The sequence below is a fragment of the Eretmochelys imbricata genome, chromosome 7 (assembly GCF_965152235.1).
Source record: "Eretmochelys imbricata isolate rEreImb1 chromosome 7, rEreImb1.hap1, whole genome shotgun sequence".
In the NCBI taxonomy this organism is placed as follows: Eukaryota; Metazoa; Chordata; order Testudines; family Cheloniidae; genus Eretmochelys; species Eretmochelys imbricata.
Genome location: NC_135578.1, coordinates 43,661,097 through 43,688,155, shown reverse-complemented (window position 1 = coordinate 43,688,155; position 27,059 = coordinate 43,661,097). Strand labels below are relative to the sequence as shown.

Here is a 27,059-nt window from a genome sequence, read left to right as displayed (position 1 = left end):
TACAGCCTGCCTGGTTCTGGATTATAGCAGATCCTAACAACACCCCTCGCACCAGACTCTGTGGTGTGCTTCCTGAGAGGCACAGTACAGAAGGCCTAGCTAGGCAGGGGGGGAAAGGTGTCTTTCAGCGTCAGTTAGAGCAACCCCAGAGGCTGACGGTACTCCCAGTAGCCCGACCTGCTGCCTATGGGCTGTTGTGCAGCCCAGAATTTCTCTTGTCTCTCACCATCCTGGGCCTGGCTCCCAGCGTGCCCCTTTGCAAGAGTCTGCAAGCAGAACATACACTAGGTGTGCATATTCCCTCAGGGGCAGCTCTCTTTTATTGCCCCTGTGCACTGCGAGGGTGGCATAAAGAGGCAGGTGGAAGGGTCAGAATCTGGCCCCTAATCTTGAAAATAGTCATTGTTTTTTTTAAATAATCTGCATATCTGGTAAAAGAGACGCCTTCCCCTGTTATCAACAGTGTACAGAATACATGTGTCCCTGCTGGTAAAAGCAGTAAGTCTGCCTTCAGAATGCTTGTCCTGTGGGCTAGTAGCTGACAAATTCTGAACATTTTCCCTTCCAGTCACCCTTTTTCACTGTACAAAATAGATTTTAATGATTCTGCTCTAGTATCTGGGATTTTTTAGCGGGGGAAGGCAGGGTGAGGCCACGTTTGGTTTATGTTTCCCCCCATCCATTGTCCTCTCTTCATCCTGCACCTTTGCCATGTGGACTTGCACAGCTGGCCAAGGGACATCAGTATGTTTCCTCTCCCAATTTCCCAGCCTTGACCTTGGTTCTGGGCTTTGATATATGCAGGGTTCACAGAAGGGCAAAGCGGCATTGGGGGCTGTGGAATCTGAGCTGTGCTTTACAAGGATAGTTTTTTTTGTTTACTCAGCAGTCGTTGATCTGGAAAGTCTTCCCTTCCCCTTCCTTAGTTGTGTCCAAAGCTCTTAATAGTGTGAACAGAAGTTCAGAGCTGGGAGGAGCTATTCAAGAAATGTACAATGAAAAACACAGGAGAATTTGCCTGTGCCTGTTTGGTGTTGGACATGACATTTCTGAATGACCCTGGAGCGTTAAATTGCACTTTATACGCAGTGCGGTATCTGTAGGCATTGTTTGTAGGAAGAATATACACCAGTAGTAATATTTTGTAGTAAGATGAGACTGATTGCTTTGGCCATATTTCAGCGACCTTTCTCTGGCATCTGGGGCAAATGAAGGTGATAGCCAGGTCTCATGTTCCGAAGATGCCCCTAGATCCTGCTGCTCCCATGCCCAGTAACATGCAAGCAGGAACCGAGTCCCTCCTCACGCTGCTCGATCCAGGCTACGGCATGTTTCTGCTGAACTCATCCTTGTATGATGTACAGCTGTGCCCTGACCAGAAGTCTAGTTCTAAACTGGGGCAAGTCTAATTCTGAACTTCATGGCTTGATCCCATCTTGGTAATGGGGCTTAACCAGACCTCCAGATCCAAACAGCCCACAACTCAAAGATTGTGTCCAAGTATCACAGCTTGGACCAGTCCCTAATATGATCTTTATACATCTTTTCCCTAGTAACCCCAGGTAAGCTCATGGCCATGGCCATGGCCATATTGTTTCACCGAAGCAGGAATTGAATCAAATGAAGTTTTACAGATATATACTCAGAGATCCCTTTGATATATTTTTCATAATGAAATAATCCTTTATTATTATCCCAGTCCTACAGCAAGAGCTTTAGGTATCAAGACCTGCCAGGGGTATTGTATACCGTCATTCAGTCGAACATACCAGCATCCAATGGAATTATACATATTGTTAACACTCTAAGGAAAACAACCAGCTTTCACAACCTTGGAAATCCACAGGTACATTGAACATTCCTTTCTCTTCTGTCCTTTGAAGGATATGATGATACACCGTTTACAGAAATCTAGTCCAAAGGTTAATCATCTTAAATCAATGAGGCATTTGTTTCATGTATAATGTTATATATTTTGTTTTCTGTTTCTGACTAATCCAATTCACTCGGTTTCAGAGCACCGTTAAGAAGTAGCAACAATCACTCCAAGAGCTGGTTGCAGACTCAGGAGTGAGGGTTGTGCTGGCTTTTGTATAACTAGAGAATTTTAACCCCAGCAGTATAAGTTCCCTAATAATGGATGAGATAGAAACCAAGTTATGCAAAATGAGTGAAAGTTTTTCAACAAATATTAAAACCAAGATTTTTTTTTCAGAAGGGGCAATTCTGTCCCCATCACATTTCACTTTCCCATTATATAAATGGCGGTGTTTGCATTGAAAGCGTGCCCCCAAAAAAGGAAATATTACAAATTTTGATTTTTACATTTTGAAGCCTCTCTTGTAAGGAAGGGGCTGTCTTTTGGTTAAGGTTTTGGACTGACGTTCTAGAGTTCTGGGTTCAATTCTTAGTACTGCCACAGACGTTTTCTCCCCTAGCTGGGAGCAGTATTTTTGCTGCAGCCGTTGCACGTATGCCTGTGTATGTTTATATTGTGTTCATAGACAAAGAACTGAATTCTTCACTGCCCTGCACCTTGTGTACCCATTTACACCCTTGCCAAGTAGATGTAAAATGCTGCCACTCTGCTTTGGTAGTGTTTGGGTAGCAACCTACGCTCAGTTTGCACTGATGTAAACGATTCACATAGGGTGCAGGGCAGTGCAGAATCATGCCCATAGAAAATGTGAGTATCCTATTTTACAAAGTGGCTAGACTAGAAAGCAGTAATATGTACAAATATCTTGCTTTCAGCTCCTCTCACTGTCACATTGGTTGTATAGAGTGCTGTGGCTTTATACAGGGTCCATTGTCTCCTTCATTGATATTTAAGAATATCCCTGCATTGCCACTTAAGTTACTTCTTTTCATTTTCTTGTGTACTGTAGCAGAGTTTAAAGAGTACAGTAGTAAAAAACAGCCTTGTAACCTGATCCAGCTCCCACTGAAATCAGTGAGAGCTGAACTGAGTCTTACATACACAGGTGCTCAGCTGCCTCATGGAATAAGCATGTTATATGTTCCTAGACACATGGATAAATGCATGGTAGCTCTGTGCTAACAGCTCTCACTGCTGCTTAGCATGCAATTAACCTGATAGTAGGGCTGACCCAGCACCCTTTCCTTGGCACATACACTACCAGCTCCTCAGATAAAACTGTGGCATCAACCACAGGAGCCCCTGCTGCAGCATGCTTGATGAAACCTGGAGAGATCAAGGATTGGGGGTATCCATTAAAGCTGAGATGGTGCAAGAACCATGCTTCGAAAGGAGGGTTTTTTTTTCATCCCCACACCCTCATGAATGGAAACCAGGAGCCTTGAGAGAGTGCAGTGTCAATTATTGCCCTGTCAGGAGCAGAAGGCACAGGAGGACCATGATAATACTGGTACCTAGTGTCATGGTCCTACTGTGATAAGCACTGCCTTACTGCAGCTGGTAGATCTGGCCAGCCTGCACCCAAGCAGCAGGGTTCAAAAGTGGTGCCATTCTGTATGCTGCAGAGCATGGAAAGACACTGCTTTGTCTGAGACTGCAGGACACAGAGCTTTCTCAGCAGATGATCTTTTTCCATGCACCTTTGGACACTTCCTTCCCATTGTGACACCGTGCCATGAAGAATAATGATGACATGAGTTATTTTCTGCGGTGTTATCTCTAGAAACATGTTTGTATCAGCCCTGGTTGTTGGTTGTGCAGCACTTTCTGCTGACCAGTGTGCTAATTCCAGGAACTTTCACAGGGCAGTAATCCTGTGAAAGGGACACTCTTTCAGTATAGGCTTTGACTTTCTGGAATGCCATCAATTATTATTTAGTAGCTGTATTCCCGTAGAGCATAGGAGCCACAGTCATGCCGCAGGACCCCATTGTGTTAAGTGCTGTACAAACACAAAACCAAATCTGGGTTATCTTTTTCCTTGCACATTGTCCTTTCAGTCTTTGAATTTTTTGGTGTTTTAAAAAAAGCACCATAACTGTTATCAACACAACAAAAATGTCCGCATAGACAGCCCTACCAAAACAAAGGGCACTGGTTTTTCTTCATGTTTTCAGGTGTGTGCATGCATATGATGTTTTTCCCCTGCTTTGGGTCTATCTGCTCTGTTCTCATATGCAGGTCGTATAGAGGGAACTTGTTTTCAAAATACAGGAGAGCAGGATTCTTGTGCACTGCCATTCGCTGCCTACGTACAAGAACGGAGCTGATTTTGGTTTAGCTGGGAAAAGCATGTGGTTCTATCTTTGCAGCACTGATGACCACATGTTAGCTCCCACTAAGGTCAGTCTCCAAAAGACAAAGTCATGCACTGAAAGTGGGAGCTACAAATGTGCATGGTGCCTCTGAAGACTGGGTTTGTTGTGTGTAAGAGTGAATCTCAGATCTAAATTACATCAGTCTAGGTTGCTGTTGAGTCAACCAGTTATGGCAGATTTTTTAAAAATACAATGGGAACTACAGTATTCTATGACTTCTCTAGCGCACAACTTGCAAGTTTTGAAACAAAGGGCGCTCTAGTTCCTGCCCTGACCTCACTTGAATCCCATCCATTCTTTCCCCTTTCCTTTTATCTCTACTTGCAGAAAACCATTGGGGAGATCCTTGCTTCAATGGAGATCTTCAGTCGATTTGAAACTATCCTGGAGGTGAGAGTGTTTGTCTGCCCCTCAGGACAGTGCTGTGTGGGGGACTGTGAACGTTTGCTGTGTTACAGCTGTAGCATTCTCTCAGGAAACGGGGTAGCTGTTTGCACTGAAAAACTGCATTTTAAAAAAAATAGCTTCAGTAGCTTGACTTTCTGTAGTTGACATTTTTGCAATGTCACCACTTTTATTTTGCTTCCTTTATAAGAAAACTTAGCGTAGGTGAAAAGTGCTGGATTGACATCCTGGGGACAAAAGTCTTCTCTTTATCCATAGAACAGGTACAGCACAGTCAGCTACAGTTCAAGCTTCCCCACCAGTGCACTTCACACCTGAACCAAAGGGGGCCACATCTAGGAGAGAGAAGAGAGTAGATTCTCTGTGGTTCATTCAGTCCATGGCCTCTCTGCTGTGACTGCTAATGAAAGCCTTGATTGTGTTGTGGATACCTGCCCACTAGGAACTGGATTGAAGCCACTGTTGCTTTTCATACAGATACTTAAACACAAATAGCCTTAAGATGATAATCCCCTGAGGCCCTTGTCCCTGAGCCAGGTTTGACCTGATGGCCCAAGGGAAATGTTCCATATCCTGTTGTTGGTCCCCTGAGCTGTCCACCCCCCCCTGTAGTGTTACACTCTGAAATGTTTTGCAGCATTCCTGTTTTCAGGGAACCATTCCATCAGTTACTGTTCATTTGCAAAGTGTATTAAACACATCTTGGAATATAGCTTTGATTCTATTTTTCTCACTCTAGTTGTATTCAGATAGAGGGGTTAGTCTATGTATATGTATTCTTGTTTGTGTAAAACCTGCAATGGGAAAGCACTAGTGAAATACCAGTTGCTTACAGGAGCTCTGTTTAAACTGTTATGACTGTTTTCTGCCAATAGCTTTTTTGGCTCAGCTGTTTTGCTAGGGCGGGTTCCTGTCTGTCTATATTAGGACTTTATGCTGCTGCCCATCACAGCAGAACTTGACCATTTTCAGTATACGTTTATTAGCAGTAGCAAAGTCCCTAGCGGACTACAGGGCCTCTCTGAATTTTCTCCCTTTCTTACAGCCCATCTTTCGCTAACTCATCCTTGTTTTAGACTAAAAAGTTTCATTCCACTGCTGTTTAATATTTGCAGAACTGTGGCCTGCCTTCAATACTGGATGGACCAGGACCCTTCACTGTGTTTGTGCCAAGCAACAATGGAGTGGATAAGTTAAGAGATGGGAGGCTTATTTATCTTTTTACAGAGGTGAGATTTCATCAGTGTTTTGGATGAATTCCTCTTGTGGCATTAGGTTTCATGAGACGGGCTTGTGTCAAAGGGAATATGATCAGTTAGGAGATTAAAATGGTACTGGCAAACTCAGAATTTAATGTAAAGACACAAATGTGTGTGATGAGCCTATCTCAGCTGGAAGTGCTCTTTCCATATTTGAGCAAAGTATGTTCCAGTTCCTGTAATACTCCAGAAGGAAGCTCTGTTTTTCATGCTGATGTGACCAGCAATGGCAATTGTATCACAAGTTTGGTTATATTGTTAAATGCAGATTTTTAAAAAATTGCCTTTCAAGTAAAGATACTGTAAAAATCCACGTACATTTCAAATTCACTAGTTACCAGAATGCTTCATTTCAGTTCCCTCTTCTTTGTGCCAAATGCCAAGAGAGAGCATCTATTTATTAAAAAGAAAAGGAGTACTTGTGGCACCTTAGAGACTAACCAATTTATTTGAGCTCAAATAAATTGGTTAGTCTCTAAGGTGCCACAAGTACTCCTTTTCTTTTTGCGAATACAGACTAACACGGCTGTTACTCTGAAACCCATCTATTTATTGTCATCATTATCTCCATTTCCCTCCCTAGGGGATAAATAAGCTTCAGGAGCTTGTGAAACATCATATCTACACTGCAGCAGCGGTAAGGCATCTTAGTTTCCAGTGTATTGGAGTCCTTTGGGCCAGCATATAATTAAACACTGACTTGTGTTCAGTTCTTCAGTGTCCCTCTAGCTACCTCTTCATTGCTTAGGCTTCCCACAGAGGAAGAGTGAGAGTGATGTGACAGAGGCCCTGAGACAGCAAAGCATTTAAGCATGTGAGTCATCCCACTGACTTCAATGGGTCTACTCACATGCTTGAAGTTAATCGTGTCTAAGTGCTTGGCTGGATCAGGGCCCTAATGATAAAGCCCTTAGTTTCTTGGGTGGGCGGGTGGGGTGTGTGTGTGTGTTTTCTTTAACATTTTATCATTAAAATGAAAATATTACTCCACAAAACCTATGAGAGACGAAATGCTTGGTTTTTTCCTTTATTTTCAAAAGGTTAATTAGGAGTTTCCAAAGTTTGCCATTAAGATTTATAAATGAGGCAATGTTAAGAGCAACATGTTTGTCCCTTTTGGACCAAATTCATCCGTGGTGTTAAATGCATTGAAATCAGTGGATTCATACTGTCGTGTAATGCATTCCCTTGTGTAGCCTAATATTTCCAAAAAGATCCAGGTTTTTTTTTCTCTTCTGTTCTAGATGTTTTTACATATAATGTGGGACTTGTGAAAGGTGTCAGATTGCCAGTCCTGGAGCCCTCTGTCCACATAAATGGTAGAGCACAGATAGTGGCGAGTCCACTCCAACGTGTCTCAGTCTTGACCTGGAGGGAGTTCAGCCTCCATGCCCACTTAGTTTATAGATTAGGCATATTTACTGAGATTGCCAACAAAGGAACCAGTTAATACCAGTTTTGTTAATGGCTTTTGTGCCATGGACACCTACCCACTAGAAACTGGACTGAGATCCACCAAACTCATTGCACATAGGCCACTGAATGACTGCCAGTCTCTGGTAACTTTTTGACCATTCTGAATAATGGATATTGGCAACCAGTGTTTGAACCATCCAGTCATCCAGGCTCAAAATATCTGATTTTATTTAAATATTAAATAAAAAGTTAAAGAATAAATATATTCATTCTTCTTTTTAAAAAACCGACCTGTTTTAAAATTAAATTTGAAATTATTGCTACCTATATTAAGGCCTAAATTTACTATAATCTTTTAAAATAATTAAAATAATAAAAAATGCTACATTAATAAGCCCTCCTCAAATTGTAATGGGTTAAAGGGAGCTGTTTTTTAAATTATATTTAGAATCAGTGGGTAGCCATCTTTAATTTTTTACGCTGGCTCAGGCTTTATAAGTATGACACAGTGTCATGTATTGTATTAAGCATCTATATAATTTTCAGTCTTTACAATGGAGCAAATGCTGGTATTTACATTTTTCTAAATGTCAGTTGAGGAAACTGATTGGGACTTGAAAAAGCTTCTTTTCCTCTTCCAATCTATGAGTAAAACAACATGGGAGAAGATTAGATCTACTGGTTCTAAAAACATGCAGGACATGATGTCCAGAAATAATCAGTTCAATTCACTAACTAACTTAGTTTTAAGACCAAAACATTCTCATAAATTTATTTTTCTGATGTATCCAGCACAGTTAGGAGAGTTTAACTAATAAAAAACAATTTTAAAATGCTGGTTTTATGGATTTTTAAATTAATTTCAATTTCCATCCAAATGCAGCATGAGACAAATCACAAGCAAAAAGTTAACCATCTAGAAGATAGGAAATTCATCACTTTCTGACATAATAAAAATGTATAAATTAAGATTCTAAGTAACAGTATAATTGCTTAAATAAATGTGTATTAGTTATAGTGTTACCTTTCAGGTTAGCAAGAAGAAGGACCAGATTTAGTGAAAAGGCTGTATTTAGTTCCAATATAGAGCTTACATGGTGCACAGACCTTGTGCTAGTGCTCTGCACAGGGGTGAATTTCACCTGGTGAGAACATACAAATGTGACCCCCTTTTGTGTTTTGCTGCTGTTATTTTTTTTGTCCAGCACAACTAACACCCATATTTCATCAGCTCAGATAAGGCCTGGTCCAAAGCACAAACAAGTCAATGGGAGAATTTCCATTGACTTCACTGGCTTTTGATCAGTACTTAATTCGTTGATATGAGTTTACTTTTAGTTGTCTGATCCTGCAGACACAAAAAGTGTTGATTTGTATCATAGGTGAGCTGTTAACATGAGGTTCTTAGCTACCTCCCTTTATTCTCTACTTTTTATAAACCTGTCCACGTTAAGAACAGAACTGTGAAAACTACAACCATTTTCCAACATGATTTGTGCTACAGTAGCCTGGTCTCTCTGTTCAGGGAAGACCATTGTTGTTATGTTTTGCAAACATGCTCTAGACTAGTAGTTCTCAACCAGCGGTATGTATACCCCAGGGGGTACTCAGAGGTCTTCCGGGGGTACATCAGCTCATCTAGATATTTGCCTAGTCTTACAACAGGCTACATAAAAATCACTAGCAAAGTCAGTACAAACTAAAATTTCATACAGACAATGACTGGTTTATACTGCTCTATATACTATACACTGAAATGTAAGTACAATATTTATATTCCAGTTGATTTATAATTATAAGGTAAAAATGAGAAAGTCAGCAATTTTTCAGTAAGTGTGCTGTGACACTTCTGTATTTTTATGTTTGATTTTGTAAGCAAGTAATTTTCAAGTGAGGTGAAATTTGGGGTACTCAAGACAAATCAGACTCCTGAAAAGGGTACAGTAGTCCAGAAAGATTGAGTCTGGCCCAAGCGCAACCCCCCACCTCCCAGCAGCACCCACAAAGGTGCCCCCCTGCGCCCCTCCCCCCGCCCCAAGGTTTTGTCAGGGGTATTTATAGTTTGTCATGGACAGGTCACAGGCCATGATTTTTTGTTTATTGCCCGTGACCTGTCAATGACTTTTACTAAAAATACCCATGACTAAACTGTAGCTTTAGTCGTGTGTATTTTGCAGAGGAAAGTTTAAATATTAAAGTCAACTCTTCAAAGCTGGTTTAGGGAGAGAATTTGTAGTGATTCTGAAATACATACACGTCTCTCTCCTCCTCCAGTTTGTTTTTCATAGCATTGTCTCCTTTTTGTATATATATTTCAGGTGACTGTGGAGAAACTGACAACGATGCCACAGATTATAACCATGGCAAACCAGATACTGACTGTCAATATCAGTGAGGATGTAAGCACCACATGCTAGAGATGGGCTGAAACCAAAGTCGAAATATAAACACTCAAAGCTTTGAAAAAGTTTGGTTCTGGAACAGGACTTTATGACTCAGGCAAACTCTGCTAAGTCCTCTGCTTAGTAAAGTAGATTTATTTAAATCTACTATGCATTCTCCCCTCCTGTCTTCCACTAGGAAAGATGGATATTGTGTGGCTGATATTGAAGAGACTGCGTATTGTAATTTACCAGCATGTCTCCTTACGTTGTTTAAGAGTGGGAATGACTTAGGGTATTGATTTTGTTTTGTTTTGGGGGTTTTTTGGAACAGGGGAGAATTCTGTTGGATGATTCTGGCATTCCCTTGATCAAGAGGGACATTGTGGCGTCAAATGGAATCATTCATACCTTGGATGGCATCTTCATTCCCCCTTCGATAATCCCCATTCTGCCACAGAGGTGCAATGAAGAACAACACAAAATCATAGCAGTAAGTCAAGTTTTTCCATTCTTTCCCCCAGTGGGTGCTACAGACAAACCTCAGATAGATTCTAATTGAGCACAGAAGGTATGTCTGTGTATTCTCACACTGTGAATTAAATTCACCCACACTATGAACCCTGATGCTAGACTGCCTCCAGAGCTAGCCAGTGTACGTGCTGTGAGTATTTCTTCTGCTAACACTTCCACACGACTTTGCTGGGAAGTCAGCTGTTTTCTCTTAGGAATTTGTTTTTGACAAAAGACTTAGAGCAGCACTTTTTCCCTCCTACCCAAGATATCCATGATTCAGAAAGGAGTTTAGCTCTTCAGAGGGCTGCTATTTGGGAATTGTTTGACATGCAATCCTTCCTGTTTATACCAGAGCTGCCAACCAGTTTGATAATGCCTGATCACCTGGCTCTGAACTTGTGTCTCCTATTAGTTTGGACTGGGAAGCCGAACCGTTTTTATTTCTTTATGTAAACTAAATCTTTTGAAATGCCCTGTGGCTTTGCAATGCCTTCTGATGGCACTTTTTCAAAGAGGCTGGCTGCTGTCCCATTGAAGTCACAGCAGGAGCACATAGAGATGTAGCAAGTGCTGTATGGAATGCTGATCCTACAATGAAAGGCATGCATCCCCCTCCTCCCACACAGCAAACCTCTCCAGCAGCCTTCATTTTAGTCCCAAATTCCCTACGTTCCACACAAATTTGGTGCCCCATCACTTCTATTGTTGAAAATTATTTACATCTGAAATGAAGACTCTCTGCACTGAAGCTACAGAAAGTCGTTTACACTGAAGGAAGGAAAGGAGTACTTGTGGCACCTTAGAGACTAACAAATTTATTTGAGCCTAAGGTTTCGTGAGCTACAGCTCACTTCATCGGATGCTGTAGCTCACGAAAGCTTATGCTCAAATAAATTTGTTAGTCTCTAAGTTGCCACAAGTACTCCTTTTCTTTTTGCAAATACAGACTAACATGGCTGCTACTCTGAAAACTGAAGGAAGGAGTTTCACAAAAGATTAAATTTCCTGCATGAATAGGTTTTTTGTGCCCCTTATTCTGGGTGTTTTTCACATACACTGTCCCGCATTTGGGCCAGAGCTGGTTCCTTCACAGAGCTCCACTGAAGCCAGTGGGGCCCGTTACAGGTTTGAAGTCCACCTGTGTCCATCTCTGTGCTGGATTGAGGCCCCAGTAATAGCCCAGAAGTGACATAAGAGTCCACAGTACTTCTGGGTGTTGTGAGACCTAAAGCATTAACTGTAAAACACAGCTTCCAACACAGCTACAAACAATATCTATTAGCCAAAGGCCCGAGTGGTTTGTCCTCATCTCAGAGAGATGTACCTGCGTAACTCCCAGCACTTTGAGATGTGAGCAATACCCACAGAAATTATCTGGGAAACTTTTTTTCTTTAAATGAAAAACTCACCTTGTTCCTGAATCTTTACTTCTTAAAACTTCTTTGGTCATATTTCTTATTATGGCAAAAAAAAAAAAAGGTGTCAAAAGCAATATTTCTGCGTTGTTCTTCATGTATGAGCATAAAATGGGGTTATGTTTGAGTGTGTGTAAATGTAAATACTTTTATGGGAAGGACTTTTCTTCTCTTGGTTTTATAACAGGGCTCTTGTGTTGATTGTGGGGCCTTGAACACCAGCGTTTGCCCTCCTCACAGCATAGAAATGGTAAATACCTTGTTGTTTATTTGTATTATAATAGCACCCATTGTGCTAGACACTGTACAGATACATAGTAAGAGTGCTGATAACTCAAAGAGCTTACAATCTAAATAGACAAGACAGACAACGGGTGGGAGTGGAAACTGAGGCACAGTGAGGGGAAGTGACTTGCTCAATGTCACACAGCAGGTCAGTGACAAAGCCAGGAGTGAAACCCAGGCCTCCTTGGTCCTAGTCCAGGGCTTAATCCACTGGTCTATGCTGCCTCTGGTTCTGAAGTGTGCAGAACCTGATCACCGGAGTGACATGAAGCATTGTGTGTGTTAAATGAAACTAGACTTCCAACACCCTGACTCCACCAGAGAGAACACCTTTCCCTACCAGTCGGATCTTGAAGCCCAGCCTTTGTCCTCCTGCCCTTTTCAACGTGCTAATCAACTGCCACTCAAAGGAATCACCAACCTTGATTCTACCAAAACCATGTTGCTGTTCCTCTAGTGTAGTGGTTTTCAAAGTTTGGGTTGCGACCCAGTACTGGGTCACGGAATGCAAGGCACTGGTTGCCTTGCTCAGCACCCAGGATCCCTGATAGCCGGCCAGTAAAAACTAGTAGTCCCTACCTGTTCTGACACCACGCTGCACCCCTGAAGCAGCCAGCAGCAGGTCCAGCTCATAGGCAGGGGGGCCACGGGGCTCTGCGCACTGCCCCCACCCCAAGCACTGGCAATACACTCCCATTGGCCGGGCGATGACTGCGGGCCTCCACCTAGGAGCCGGACTTGCTGGCTGCTTCCGGGGCGCAGTGCGGCTCCTGCCTCTGCATCCCGCCTGCGCTGCTGACCAGGAGCCGCCGGAGGTAAGCCCATGCCCCAATCTCCTGCCCCAGCCCTGAGCCCAAACCCCTCATCCCTAGTCCTAGCCCAGAGCCCTGACCTCCTCCCACACCCCAAACACCTGTCCTAGCCCAGAGCCCCCTCCCACACCCTGAACCCCTCATTCCCGGCCCTACCCTGCAGCCCTCACCTCTTCACCCCAACCCTCTGCCCCAGCCCTGAGCCTCCTCCCACATCCCAAACCCCTCATCCTCAGCTCCGTTGGATCATGGGCATCAACAATTTTCTTCAATTGGGTCACCAGAAAAAAAGTTTGAAAACCACTGCTCTAGTGGGAATATGCACATGTTGTATCTTGGTCACTGGAAAGAGGCAGCAAATCTGTTGTGCCTTGTCTAGTCACTTGTCTAGCCCGATTCTTGGTGGGTGCGACATAGCTCACTGTTGGTTCAGGCAGCCTGACTGGTACATGTTGAGTCTGCCAGGCTGAGGTGAGTCCGCACATGGCTCTGACAGGCAGAGTGGCTAGAGGTTATCTGAAGCAGGTTGGAAGTGGTTGCTGATTGGGTGTTGCTGATGTGTGTTCCTGCCAGGTGAGGTCAGCTCTTCTTTTGTTGTTCAAGGTGGAGTTCGGTCCCATCAGATATGCTGTTGATTCCAGTGTGCTGAGGCACAAATTCATTCTGATTTCTGCCTAGTCCCAGCTATGTGAATTGTTTTGCTCCTAGCAGAGAGACAAATCCTGCAGTCCTTACTCAGTCCAACTCCCACTAGAGTTAATTTTGCATGAGTTAAGGGTGTAAAACCAATCTCAGACTGGACATGCTAAGAAAACAAGAAAAAAATATAGGGTGAGATATTCTAAAGACCCTATTTCTTTTAAAAAATGACTTGGGGACTTAATTATTTGCACAACTCTTGTCCTGATTTTTTTAGGGCGCCAGCCATACTGAAAAGTTGAAAAACATTTGTTTTGAGTCGAACAAAACATTTTTTTCAACCTGAAACAAAACGTTTCCGTTTCGGTTTTGAACTGTTAGAACTTTTTAAAAAATAAAATGGTAGAAAATGTTACCCACAGTCTCCAGCAGCTATCGTCTTACTCCTGCTGTGAGACAGCAGCATCCCCTGCTTCCCAGCTGTGGACAAAGACCATCAGAAACGGTCATGCTGCTGTGGGCAAGTTTTGCTCCCAAGATTTAAAGTGCCTGGCTAAGATTTTCAAAACTAGTGAGTGATTTTCGGTGGCTTCATATTTAGGTGCCCACATTCTGAGACCTCAAAGGGGTCTGATTTTCAGAAAAGCCCCTTTTAGGTATCTCAACTTGGACATCTAAAAATGGGGCCACCCAAACTCACTAGTCACTTCTGAAAACCTTGGCCCTGAGTTTGCACTCTAACAGTAACTGGTGAAGTTAGAGGCATTGTGGGGCCAAGTTCATCCCCAGAACAACTCCTCTGAAGTCACTAGAGTTACCCCAGCAATTATTTCCACCTCTCAACTCTTTCTCTTTATGGGACTGGTAGCAAGTTAACTTGCTCCCATCATGTGCATTGTTGGCTTGTTAACCAAACAATAGAGAGACTTGTTTGTGACCCAGTTTTTAAGTACCTGCAGTGTTCTGCCCTAGCACAAGCTGTGTGATCAGAACAGATGGCCATCACTAGGGTCTGATTTATGGACTCTTGTGAGGCAGAGGAAGCAGTTGTATGCCTTTCAGTACAATAGGCTCTCCATAATGATATCGAGTTCACCTTGACACTCTCATGAACTTCCTCAGCTCAATGATATACAGTTACCCTTTGCAGCAAGGGGGAGGGGAAAAGCATGAACATAGCTGTTGTGCTGATGACTTGTTTCATTTCTGAAGGCTCAGGGGAACTATCCAAGTGAATGTGTCTATGTCCATGATCCATTAGGCTTCAACGTCCTGAAAAAGGGCTGTGCCAGGTACTGCAATCAAACCATTCTGGTAAGTGTGACGTATCGTATGCAAGGGCACATTTCAATTCAAGAGAGCTTAAACTTGGCTTCTCCTGGCTTAGCTAGAGGAGAGTGTTTTGCCTTGAACCGGTTGGTTCCCAACTGGGGTACAAGTGGCGGGGGGGCGGGGAAGTGCTCCCACACTAAGGGTATGTTTACCCTGCCGTCGGGAGGTGTGAGTGCAGCATGTGTAGACGTACCCGCGCTAGCTTTGAGCTAGTCTAACGTGAGTAACAATAGCCGTGAAGCACGGGTGGTGGCACAGCTAGCTCCACTCACCCAGGCCCCTGGGTACATACTCAGGTCGGTGGCTGCCTCCCATGCTACCGTGGCTTCGCTGCTTCTGTCACTGGCTCGCGCATGACAGAGCTAGCTCAGATATGTCTAAACCTGCTTCTGTCACATCTCCCACCTGCAGGATAGACATACCCTAAAGGTGTGGATATACTTCATGCCAGGGGTGTGATTCCCAGCTCAAGGAGACACAACCGCACTAGCACTGATCCAGTTAACATGCTAAAAATTCTGTACAGCTGCAGCCGCACAAGCAGTGGGAAGGGCTAGCTGCCCCCAGTGCACTCCTAGATGAAGCCATAGGTACGTACTCAGGGCAGCTAGCTTCTACTGCTCACGCTGCTGTGGCTATGCTATTTTTAGCATGCTAACTCAATCAGATCTAGTGCGAGTATGTCTCCTTGAGCTGAGAATCACACCTCCCACTCAAAGTGTTTATATCCTGTGTCCTGCCACTGGACTGGGGGTGGACTGCACTAACTGGGGAAGTTCCCTCCTAGGGGTAAATATTCAGCAAAACACTTGAGGATTGATCTGTATGACTCCGCCGTTAAGTGCTGATGGAAGCTGCGTGGCTAAATCTACACGAGCCACCTTGAATGTGACAGGCTGAGGTGAAGGAAACATCGTAACAGAGAGCATGATGTTTATGACAGCTCCTCTTCTATCACAGAGCCCCACACGTCTCTCAAAGGAAACAGAGTGCAGTTAGAGAGTGCACGTTAAGCTTGCAGAGTGATCGTATCTTGTTGCTGAAACTCTATCAGGTGTTTTGGGAAACAGCCTCGTCCTGGCTAGAGATGTCAAGCTGCTTGCAAGTGATCAGTCATCAGGGAGCCAAGAGTACACACTGACCTGTGCTCGTCTTGTAAAATGTTTGCCTTCTATTTGTTGTGCTTCTGTTAGCAAAGCATATCAGCTCTCTGGAGCGACCCAGCAGGAGCACTCGCCTTCCTAAACGATGCAGCTTTTGGCAGGGATGGACAAAGGGCAGACATGGCCCAGAACAATCAAAAACACAGGGCCCCAAAATCCAGCACATGGGCAGGAGGGGAGGGAAGTAGGTTTTGCTGGGGGGGGAACCCTGGTTGGGTGCGGTAAGAGGGTATTGCTGGGGGGAAAATTGAGGTGTGGGGGATATTGGAGGCATAGTTCAGAGTCCAGGTCAAATAGTCCTTTTGATTAATCCACTGCCACTGGAAGAACTGAATTTAACACTTGCAAATGGAGAACGGCAGACTTGTAGTCTGAGCACTGAGAGGAACAAGAGAAAGAGATCTGAGTTCAGACCAAATACGTGTTGTATGGTGTTTAATACACTAAGCTTCTCCACACGGTGTACCAATGTTCTGTCTTTTTCAGAAACCTGGGTGCTGCAAAGGATTCTTTGGTCCTGACTGCACTCCATGCCCTGGTGGATTCTCCAATCCATGCTACGGCAGAGGGAATGTAAGTGCACCAGAACCTGCTATGTTGGACCCATGGCTGGATTATACTAACCTTTTCAAACTCCTAGTGGGAAGCTGGGGAGTTCGGCCATGTGCATCTAATTGGCAGTGTTTACTAGGAATTCACATTCTTTGCACCAAACATGGAAATTATCAGGGTCTTGTGCTCAACTTTGTAAAGGCCAAAGAAACAGAACACACAAAGCTTGGGTATAGACAAAGGATGGGAAGGACATAATTTCAATTCTGTTACTCTTGCTCTCCATCTTAAAGAGTGGATACATCTTGTCTTTGCTTCTTTCTTTCTCTGCCTCTTTTTCTCCTGACAAGAGGCATCGTTTACAGTCTAGAGAAAGTAAGGACAGTGTCTGTGCTGTACATAGCCATTGATTTCTCTATACTACACCTTTAAATGTGAGAGGTCTGCCTGTCTAGCCAGGGAGCAGGCTTGTGAGAAAATTAAAGACAGACAGTCTTACAGATGGGAAGCAAGGCATTTCTTTCTGTCTCCTGGCTAGAAAACAAAATCATAGCTACGCACACCACAATGTCTGGTACTGAGATTAATGCCTCTTCTAGGATTTATACCAATGTAACTCGGAGCAAAATGTGTCCAGTAGCTACCGCTCCTACCATATTACTCACATTACATGCATATATGACTGTATACAAGTTGTCAATGCCCTGCGCAGAAGTGAAGTACTGCATGTTGTATTTGCAAGGCAAGTTATGGCTGCTATTGGAACTAAACTTAACATTTCCAGGCTGTTGTGCTTTCAAATCTCACTATAATGTTTCATTCATGGAGTGTCTTTTTTCACAGTAATAGTGTAAATCTGTATTCATAACAGATATCACAGTGTGACATACAATAGGCAGGGTTAACTTTTCTCTCTTGTGGAAGAAGACTCGATCAAGGCTATGGATTAATATATGTTCAGGGCTGATCCTTCTAAACAAAATAACCCTCAGAGCCAAACGCCATGGGAAGAACAATGTGTGCTCATCTGCTGCAATTCCAAATGGTATTTGTCAGTGTGTTTTCTGTCTCTGTAACTCTATCTGGGGCTCAAATACAAAATATTACAAGGCATTTGGCGCTAGCTCTGTAGGAACTGACTGCTATGCAGGATTTTCGATTACCACAAGAAACTTTTTTTGTTTTTGTTCTGAATGTACGGGAAATAATTCACGTCATCACTACACACTCATCTTATTCCCACTGGACACAGGTCACCCGGTTTACATAAAGTAAAAGCACTTGAAACTTCATCCAAAACTTGAGCTGAATTTTTTCTGATACTTGAAAAAGTTTGGTCTGTTTTTCTCTTCCACTTTGCATGTGCTTCCTGCCTGCAGCTGGGACCAAAAGCAGAAGCTCCAAAAAATCACGAGTGTGTGTTCACATGAGATTTCCAGCCCAGTTTTGCAGACCCCAGAGGTCTGAATAAACATCTGAACTTTCAGCTGCTGTCTCAATTTAACTACCATTTTAACATCCAGCTTCTTTGCTTCTGGTCACCAGTAGCATGTTAGCTTGTGTGGTTTTTTCTTGCTCCTAAAATGGTTCACAATCCTCCACGTTTTTCTGGAGCCTGTGAGGTTTCCCTTTAGACATTAATGTCTCTGTCACACATATTTTCCCTCCACGTTGCTCACTTCAGTTTTCTTTTTGCTTTCCTTCTAGTGTAGTGATGGGCTTCAAGGGAATGGCAACTGTCTCTGCTTTGAGGGTTTCAAAGGAATAGCCTGCCACATCTGCTCAAACCCAAACAAGCATGGGGAGAACTGTGATGAAGGTCTGTAATTCCTCAAGAAAGCAACCCTGATGTGTAACAGGCAGTAAACTGAGCAAAGTGGGTGTGGGAATGTAGGCATGGAACCTTTCCTAAGAGGGAGCTCTATGGACTAGTTTCACAAGGTAGGCCCTTCATTTGGGTTATTTCATGCTGGAGTAGGCAAAGCACGGATCAATGTCTGGCAGATGGAGTTGGGCTCAACTGAAAAATTCAGATCCAGATTTTGGAACCCCCCCAGCAGTGTTTGAAAGTGTTTGGATCCATCTCTGTCAGGAGGGAATGACCCAATACATCTTTCCCATCTCTAAGTGCTCTGAGGGCCTGGAGTCCAGTGACTGAAGATAAAATGCTGTCATCCTTGCTTACCAGCCCCAGATAGGGTCTAACCCTGATGGTTTTGAATGAGATGGCTTTGAACATCCATTTCCATTAGCGTAAAGGCGTCCCCCCTCAGCTTTACTCATAATAACATCTTGCCAGATCCTTGGTTGGTATAAATTAGCATGACTGCATTGAAAACAGTGGAGCTGCATTGACTTATGCCAGCTGAGGATCTGCTCCATTAGACATATTTTCAGGAAAAGCAGAAATGTCTCCCAGGTGACTTCTAAGAATTGAGAACTAATCTGACAGTCATTTGGCTTGAGAAGAGATTGCAAGAGAAATTGGAAAATCTAAAAAGTGCTCTCTCTGCAGGAGTTTGCCAACTCACCAGGCAACTGATTCTTCTCCGTGCGTTTGACAGATTGCGGTTGCATCCATGGAATTTGTGATAACAGGCCAGGCAGCAGGGGAACGTGCCAGTCCCATTCATGTAAGGATGGCTATACAGGGGAATTCTGTGACAGAAGTTCTCAGAACTGTGGCCCGACTGCATCTCAGTATTGTCACCAGAACGCAGTCTGCAGCTCCAACAACACAGCAAGGTTATTATTTACATTGCGGGGGTCGGGGAGAAGGTACACTGGGGCAAGGGCTGTGTCGCTGTGCATGTTTGTACAGCAGCTTGCACAGTGGGGCTCCAGTAATATAAATAGGATGTAGCCAGCTCTGTGTATTGGTGAGTATGTGATTGTCTATGCCACAGGAAATCACAGCATCAAAGAATGTCCTCACCGTGTAAAAGATGTGCAATCCTCTCATTGCTGAATTTTAATAGGGCAGTGCTAGCAGACACCCTCTGCCTCGCTGCTCTTCTGTGCTTGGGAATTCATGTCTCTTTGTGCTTGGTTTTCAAGGTGCATCTGTACTGATGGCTATGAAGGGGATGGATTTTCCTGCCTGCCCATTGATCTGTGTAGGAAGCCGGAACGAGGAGGCTGTTCAGAAAATGTGAGTGGGTAACATGGAGGAAACATTAGCTACTGGCTAGAGCTGGGCTCCAGGATTCAGGAGATCTGTTCCCAGATCTGCCACTGACTCGTGTGGCCTTGGACACATTATTGGACCTGCTTATGCCTCAGTTTCCCCTTCTGTGATATAGGGTTAAACCCCACTTACCTCCCAGTGGTGATGTGAGGTATAATGAATTCAAGTTTGTAAAGCACATTGATGCCTGTGACTGGACAGTGCTACAGTAGAGCAAAGCATAATCATGTTTTCTAAACTTCAGTGTGGGGAATGCATCTGGATCATATAAAGGGGAAGCAGATGGGAGTGGGGCAAATGAAGGATGGATCTCTTTAAGAAGGCCAGCTGCCTCTCATCTTTGATTTGTTATCTATGAGCTCTTTTGCCTATGTCAGGCTGGAATGTCCTGGTGAGATCTTCCTTTTCCTTATGGAAAAATCCTATTTAATTCAATAGTGAATAATGTCCCTGGTATAGAATTCTATAGGATGGCTCAGAACACCTATAGAAAGGGTCTCATTCTCTATGAAATCAGATGTAATTTTAGAGTAATTGTCTATAGAACCCTTTTGGTTTCATCCCTGTTAGTACAAATCTATAGGATTTATCCATGGATTTTTCTCTCCCCACCCTGACTTTGGAACAATTAGAGTCAGGTCCCAGAGAATCCATCCCAGGTTTTATGCAAGACCTAGTTATGGAGACAGTAAAAACAGACCGATATTTTCACCCACGCCCTGAATCTGAGCCTTTTGGAGAGTCTGCATTCCACGGATCTAAAAGAAGCCAGAAGTGGAAATGCCATAATATCATGAGGGAGTTCCTCCTGCATCATTGCCAGCCCAATGGGAAGTGCATGAAATCTAACAAGAGCACCTGTTCTCATAAGATTCACAACCCAATTTTGCAAAACTAAAGATCTGGATGGTTTGAGCAAGAATCTGTTTAATTGTTCATTCGAAGGTGTTCAGATACTGCAGTGATGGGGACTATCTAAATATCTAGATAGAAACCCACACTTCTGAGATTTGCCCATGGTTACACGTTAGGGTGGTGAAGTGGAGAGGTGCAGAAGGAATTGCAACGGTTTAAGAGGCTTTTTCCGAAACTATACCAAGTCTTTCTGCCTCTCTTCCAGTTGTTTTTTAATCAGTATTATTTTAGAAACCAAGTTTATTGTGCCTTGTTTTGGGAACCAGTCAGCTGCTATTTCCCATGGGTAACTGAGTGGTACCAAAGCAGGTGAGAGAGGTATTCCAAGACCCATTCATCTATTACAGGGACTGTTTATTATTATTTTTTGTAATCTACTGATGAATAGCGCTATATAACAGCCGGATATTATGATGATGCTGTTACACATCTGCAGCCTCCTGGGATTTTGCAGCAGTGGGTGTAATGCTGCCCTGTGGCTGGGTCATTGGCAGTGGGTTTGAACTTGGGTCCTCTGGATCTTAAATACGTGACTGCTACTGCTTGAGCCAGGGCTTTAACAGACTCCTCAACCTCTGTCTGTGCTCAGCCACCACTAGACAGGGAGAGAGCACCACACAGACTGTTTACTCAGCGCTTCGCAGCAACATCAGGGATAAAATTCTCATCCTCCTCCAGAACCCGTCTCCTACTGCTTGAGCTCACGGTGAATTTCTGTTAGCAGTGTAGGGCCTATGACACACAGCTGAGCAGTTCTGATTCTACCCAGTTGGGGGATACTGTTAAACATGTGCATTAGCCAGTTAATTATATTACTTCCTGGGAAGGTTTCTCATCCTCAGTGGTTTTATTTTAATTTGTTTTAATTTGCTTTTCTCCCCTCCCCCACAGGCCGTATGTACCAGTACAGGCCCTGGTACTGCCACATGTCAGTGTAACAAGGGCTGGACTGGGGATGGCAAAGCCTGTGTTGCTATAGATAACTGTGTGCTGGAGACCAGAGGGGGCTGCCACATGAATGCAGACTGCAGCTTTGTTGGACCTGGGCAGGTATATTCAGCATTAACTGGTCCATCGCTGAGATTTATGGACACTTGCTATGTACACAACACTGTAGCCGTCTGAAATTCTAGGAGCAGCAATTTTTGTTGCTCCAGGAACGTCAGCAGCAAGGCCTACTCGACTGGTGTTTCTGAAAGAAATTGGCTTCCATTAAATCAGCAAAATTTAGTCCTTATATAGTAAGTTTCAATGAAATACTAGTAACCAATAAAAACCTGAGAATTCTTTGAATAGCAAGGACTTAGTTTAATAACTTTTTTTTTATTTAAAGCGCTCCCCACAGACACCTCTCTAGCAATCTTTCCCCATACACAGCATTGCACAACTAGTCAAGGGCATTATGGGGGTAGCTCCTTCTCCTGAAGCATCAGGTGTAGGCCACTGCCAGAAGCACAGCTTCATGGGCTGTTAGTCTTTCCTGCCACAGGGAGTTCTGGGTTCCTGTGTCCTGTAGGTTCTGGTTTCAAACAACTGATATGTGGAGGTAGGTTTGGGGAGTGTTAAAATATAAAATAAATACATCAAATAGCCACAGCAGTTAAAGTAGCCATCCATTTGGGCAATTTTCTGTCTCTCTAACCATCTTCAAAGTAGGAAGGCCCTTAGTTTGGCCTGTATTTTTTTCTCATCTGTTGGCAAAATCCATGGTAGTCTTTTAATTTCTTTTTAATTAAAACAAGAGTTAGTAAATCAGCATTCCTGAGTCTGACAGGATCCCTGGGGTCCAATCTGGAATGATGCTATTCTAGTGACAAACAGCAAACCCCTCCAGATGCTGTGATCACTCAGCCACCAGCATACAGAGACACACCCAGCTAAATTGCATGAATGCGCTCTAAGCCACGCATGAACTATACACAAGGAAACACCAGAAAATCTCCCAAGCCCCCAGCCTTGCACCCCAGAAATATACAGCCTTTTACACTGCTCAAGAGTAGACCTCCTCTTGAACAATGCAAGGTCATTAATCAGTTCACCATTTTGTCAAAGGATGGGGGACACATACCAGGCTTCGTATTCTGAGCAGATTCCCCAAGCACTTTAGACAAACTCACTGGTAAAACTAAAATGTTAAAATAAGCTTAGTAACTACAGAAAGATAGATTTTAAGTGATTATAAGTAGTAGACATATAGAACAAAGGTGGTTACCTAAGAAATAAAAGTAAAATCACAGTCTAAATTCTAAATTTTATCAGACCAAGCAAGAGTTGAATCAAACAGCTTTTCTCACAGCACTGGATGTTGCAGATAAGTTACAGTTCCTAATACACAGGCTGAATTTCCTTGTCAGTCTGGGACCAGTCTCCTCAGTTCAAAGTCTGTCTTCCCAGTAGTGTTGTTGTCTTCAGTGTAGGTCGGGTAGGAGAGAGATGGTCTAGTGATGCCACTGTCCCTTATTTTCTACTCTCAATTATGGTCCAGACATGTCCTGGTGGGCCTTGCTGAGTCAAGAGTTGAGCAATCCCCATTGTGTGGTGTTTGTGTAACTGAGTCATAGAGTTGAGCAATCCTCATTGTGTGGTGCTTGCACAACTGTGTCTTGTTTGCAATTCCCCTGCTGGTCAATGGCTCGTAATGGTCACTTAACGTACATTTGGGTGTGGGTCACCACCTTTGTTGTCACTTAAGAGCTAGCAGTGGGCGTCTCCCAAACTTGCAGCATATTTCAATAACAACCGTCTCAAGTTGTTGAGCAACAAGTTGAGCAAAATCTCAACTTCGTGTACAATGATGATATACACATTTTGACAGAACAGTGAATTTCAGCAAGGCATGCTTTGTATGAAATGCCACCACCATACCAATGATGAATATGGGGGTTACGTTGTGATACTTTGAGGTACAGTGTGTCACACTGAGAGACCCTACAATAACAAACTAGTGCATGCCGGAGTGCTTTATATTCATGAGCAACCCTACCATAACAAACCAGTGTGTGCTCCGTAACAGAGGGAAACAGCCTGGTAAAGAAATATTTCCATTTCAGATTTTCCAGGGACTGTTAACAACCCTGAGAAGAAAATCATTTTAAAAATTAACTTAAAAGTAGACCTTGACCCAGACTCATTGAAAGAGGGATGGCATTAGTTGTGCAGTTGGGACACTCTGATAGGTCCGTAGTGAAGATCCTCCCTCTCTCTTCTACTTTCAGAGCAAGTGTATGTGCAAGAGGGGCTATGCTGGTGATGGCTATAACTGCGACCCCATTAATCCTTGCAAGCTGGACAACGGTGGCTGCCATGATTTGGTGAGTAGCTGGAGAATTCTCCAAAATCCTTCATGGGAGAGAATGTCGGGCCAGATCCTCAGTGGATGTATTTCGGTGTAGTGCCACCGACTGCAATGGAGCTATGTTGATTTACACCCACTGATAATCTGGCCTAATCCGTCTGTCTTTGTTGTGCAATAATCACATCTACCTGTGATGAAGCGTCAAGGCTTTGTGGCCATTCGTTTTTCTTGTTTGTTCACACTCCCGTGTTTCACGAGGTTGTGCTAGAAGGTTTGGGGGGGGGCATAGTTCTTAGGTGTACAGTGAAAATACACTATTTCAGCATACAGGACCATGAGAGGAAGGATGGCGTTGTAGTTAATGCCCTATCCTGGGATTTGGGAGACTGGAGATCAGTTCCCACATTTGCCACAGGGTTCCTGTCTGTTTGATTACACCGTAATCCTTCGTTTTCTTGTCCTCACAGGCTGCGTGCAAGCCTCTTGGAGGAGGGGAGAGGTCCTGTGCTTGCGCTCCCGGTTACATGGGAGATGGATTTACATGTTATGGAGATGTATTAAAGGTAGGGAGAAAATGAACATTATTCTCTTTTAATACAAAGAACAAGGGTTTTTTGCAGTAGCTGACTAGCTCATACTAAAATCTGCAGGTGACGACAGCTGACGGTTTGAATCATAGAATTATAGAACTGGAAGGGACCTTGAGAGGTCATCTAGTCCAGTCCCCTGCACTCAAGGCAGGACTAAGTATTATCTAGACCATTCCTGACAGGTGTTTGTCTAACTTGTCTCCAATGATGGAGATTCCACAACCTCCCTAAGCAATTTATGTATGTACCAATGATACATGTTGATTCTGGACTTGATTATTAGAGGTTAAATATACATAATTTTACTAACAGTTGCTACTTCTTGAAGTATGTATAAAGTACTTCATTCGAAAACAAAATAATTAAAACCTATGTCAGTGTATGCTTCAGTAATGCTATCAATCCTTTGCCAATTTTCCATCCTGACTGATATGTTGAACTGTCCAGTTTGAAACTTCAGCATCAACTTGAAAAAAATCCATACGTCTGTTTGAGTTGTGTCCCATGAACTAGAGAAAAGGGAAGCGGGGAATAGTTTGATCCCTGCTGTATTATTGTTGTTCAAGATGCAGTGACAGCTCTCTTGATTTACTGAAGAGAATTGCTGTAGGATACCACCCTCTGCTTTTCCATCAAAATAGTTACAGTTCCCAGGAACCCATGTTGGTCGATGCTAGTTAAGCAGGGTTCCCCATACACTTACATACAAAGTGAAAAGTCAGACAGCAACTAAAAACGGGACAAATCTACACAGAGAACATACTTTCCCTCTCTCCTGCAAGGGGGGGTTGAGAATTCATGGTCTAACAGGGTCCCTGCCCACGCTTTCCCCCCTCTAGAGTACCTGATCTGACTCTTCTTACCATAGTCCGCATGGCAATCTGATGTATTTCCCCCTCTCCCTGGGTAGAGCATTAGTATGTAGGCCCAAGTTATAATGTAAACTACCAACAACAATTTCTGACTTGTGCCCTAGGTGTGTGATGTTGCAGAGCTCATATGCATCCTTCATTAATTAGAGAGGAGCCTAAGATCTGACTTGAACTTTGGGGAAGTTCTGATTTGGGTCTGGTTCTGAACTCTGTGCCCCATCTGAGTAGTTAGAAAAGGCAAAGGTTGTCAAGGAATTAATCACCTTAAACTTGAAATTAGATAAACTTGCAATACTTTGCCAATTATAAAAAAAAAATCAAGAGTTTAGATCCAGCTCTCTGACTTCGGAACACACCTTTGTGAGTGACGCGTTGCTTCTGAAAGTTCTGTGTAGGCAGGCGGTAAGCACTTGACTCAATCAAGTTTGCTGTGTTTGAAACTTGAAATAACAAGGATCACAGGACCACCCTTCCCTCCCCCTGCTTCATCCCTCCCTACTAATCTTGGTGTTGCTTTCTCTTTTGGAAGGAGCTGGCCAGGAATTCCCACTTTGCAGGCTTCTATGAGTGGATTAAGGTAAAAAATGCTGCCTGACGCAATTACAAGTGTTTTTGTAAAATATAAATTGTAAAAAAGAAAAAAAAAAAAAAAAGCAAAGATCAAAGATGCTGTTTTTAAATCTGCTGTTAAGAGGCAATTTTCCTTTGCATGTGTTGTTTAAAAAAAGGGGCGGGGGCCAAATCAAGCTGAACTTGCTAATGCATGGTACATTAATCAAACAGTCCCCACCTTTAGCTCTGGAAATGGTGGAATTTTTAAAATTACTGTGTATTTTAAAGTTTCAAATTAGTTGAGACAGTTTTATAGATTGTTCTAAATGGTTTGATTGATTGCATTTAGCTATGTTTTTAATAGCACCATGTGAAAGGTCAGTGAGGACCAGGCATGTACCCTCTTAAGTTCTCAGCACGATTTTATTACATACATCTGAGTGGTGAGTCAGATGGCTAACTGCATGCACCGAGACACCTGTTCTAGAGACTGTAACTGTGGACCCATTGGCTCATATGGCGTGTTTTAGGGACCATGCTTCTCGCTCTGGAAGAAACTGAGACCATCACATACTTGACCTTCATACCATATATTGCTGCTAACTCATGGCTCTTGTAAAGTAGCTGACTGCCTTGGGTGAAAGACAGAGACAAAAAAGTCATGGGACTAATATACAAATAGCGACCCTTCAAAAGTAAGAGTAAAGTTAAAAATTCGGGTAGCTTTTCCTTTCCCTTTCTTGTTACTGTCTTCTGTTCCCATTGGAACAGGGGGGTAAGCACTTCATGGAATGGAGTTGGCCACTGAAAATGTTCTCCAATACATGGGGCTAAATTTACAAGCAGGCACAACACCCATTCCATCAGTTACACCTGCATTTGCCAGATCATATTTGGTCCTTAGTCCAAATCTGGCCTTGGGTGTTCAAAGGCATTTACTGACTCAAGTGAATGTGCTCCTATTGGAACCATTTTTGAATAAGGTGACCTTTGGCACTGGCAATATAAAAAATATTAAGAACTTTCTCCTTCAGCAGCACCTGTTCTGGGGTTTGTTCCTTGAAGCTGCAGATTTCCTAGGTTCAGCATCCAGCAAATTAAGGTTGGACTGCTGTGGAAAAATTTTCCATGGCATTTGCTGACTCCCACCAGAACTTATTTCCCAGCCACCATCCCAACCACCAGCACAGCTCTGGGTACATCTGAATTTAAGCTT

The 27,059-nt window shown here is 43.3% G+C and overlaps 1 protein-coding gene across 1 annotated transcript in view; it reads left to right on the top strand.

Annotated features, from left to right (window-relative positions):
• STAB1 (stabilin 1) overlaps window positions 1-27,059 on the top strand; it is a 98,877-nt gene that overhangs the window by 21,768 nt on the left and 50,050 nt on the right. The window contains 16 exon segments of the mRNA XM_077822226.1: window positions 1,700-1,846; window positions 4,585-4,647; window positions 5,778-5,891; window positions 6,505-6,558; window positions 9,656-9,736; window positions 10,053-10,211; window positions 11,837-11,899; window positions 14,598-14,699; window positions 16,367-16,453; window positions 18,140-18,251; window positions 18,997-19,177; window positions 19,490-19,583; window positions 21,426-21,584; window positions 23,750-23,845; window positions 24,297-24,392; window positions 25,821-25,868. Coding sequence (XP_077678352.1) covers window positions 1,700-1,846; window positions 4,585-4,647; window positions 5,778-5,891; window positions 6,505-6,558; window positions 9,656-9,736; window positions 10,053-10,211; window positions 11,837-11,899; window positions 14,598-14,699; window positions 16,367-16,453; window positions 18,140-18,251; window positions 18,997-19,177; window positions 19,490-19,583; window positions 21,426-21,584; window positions 23,750-23,845; window positions 24,297-24,392; window positions 25,821-25,868 — 1,656 coding nt within the window.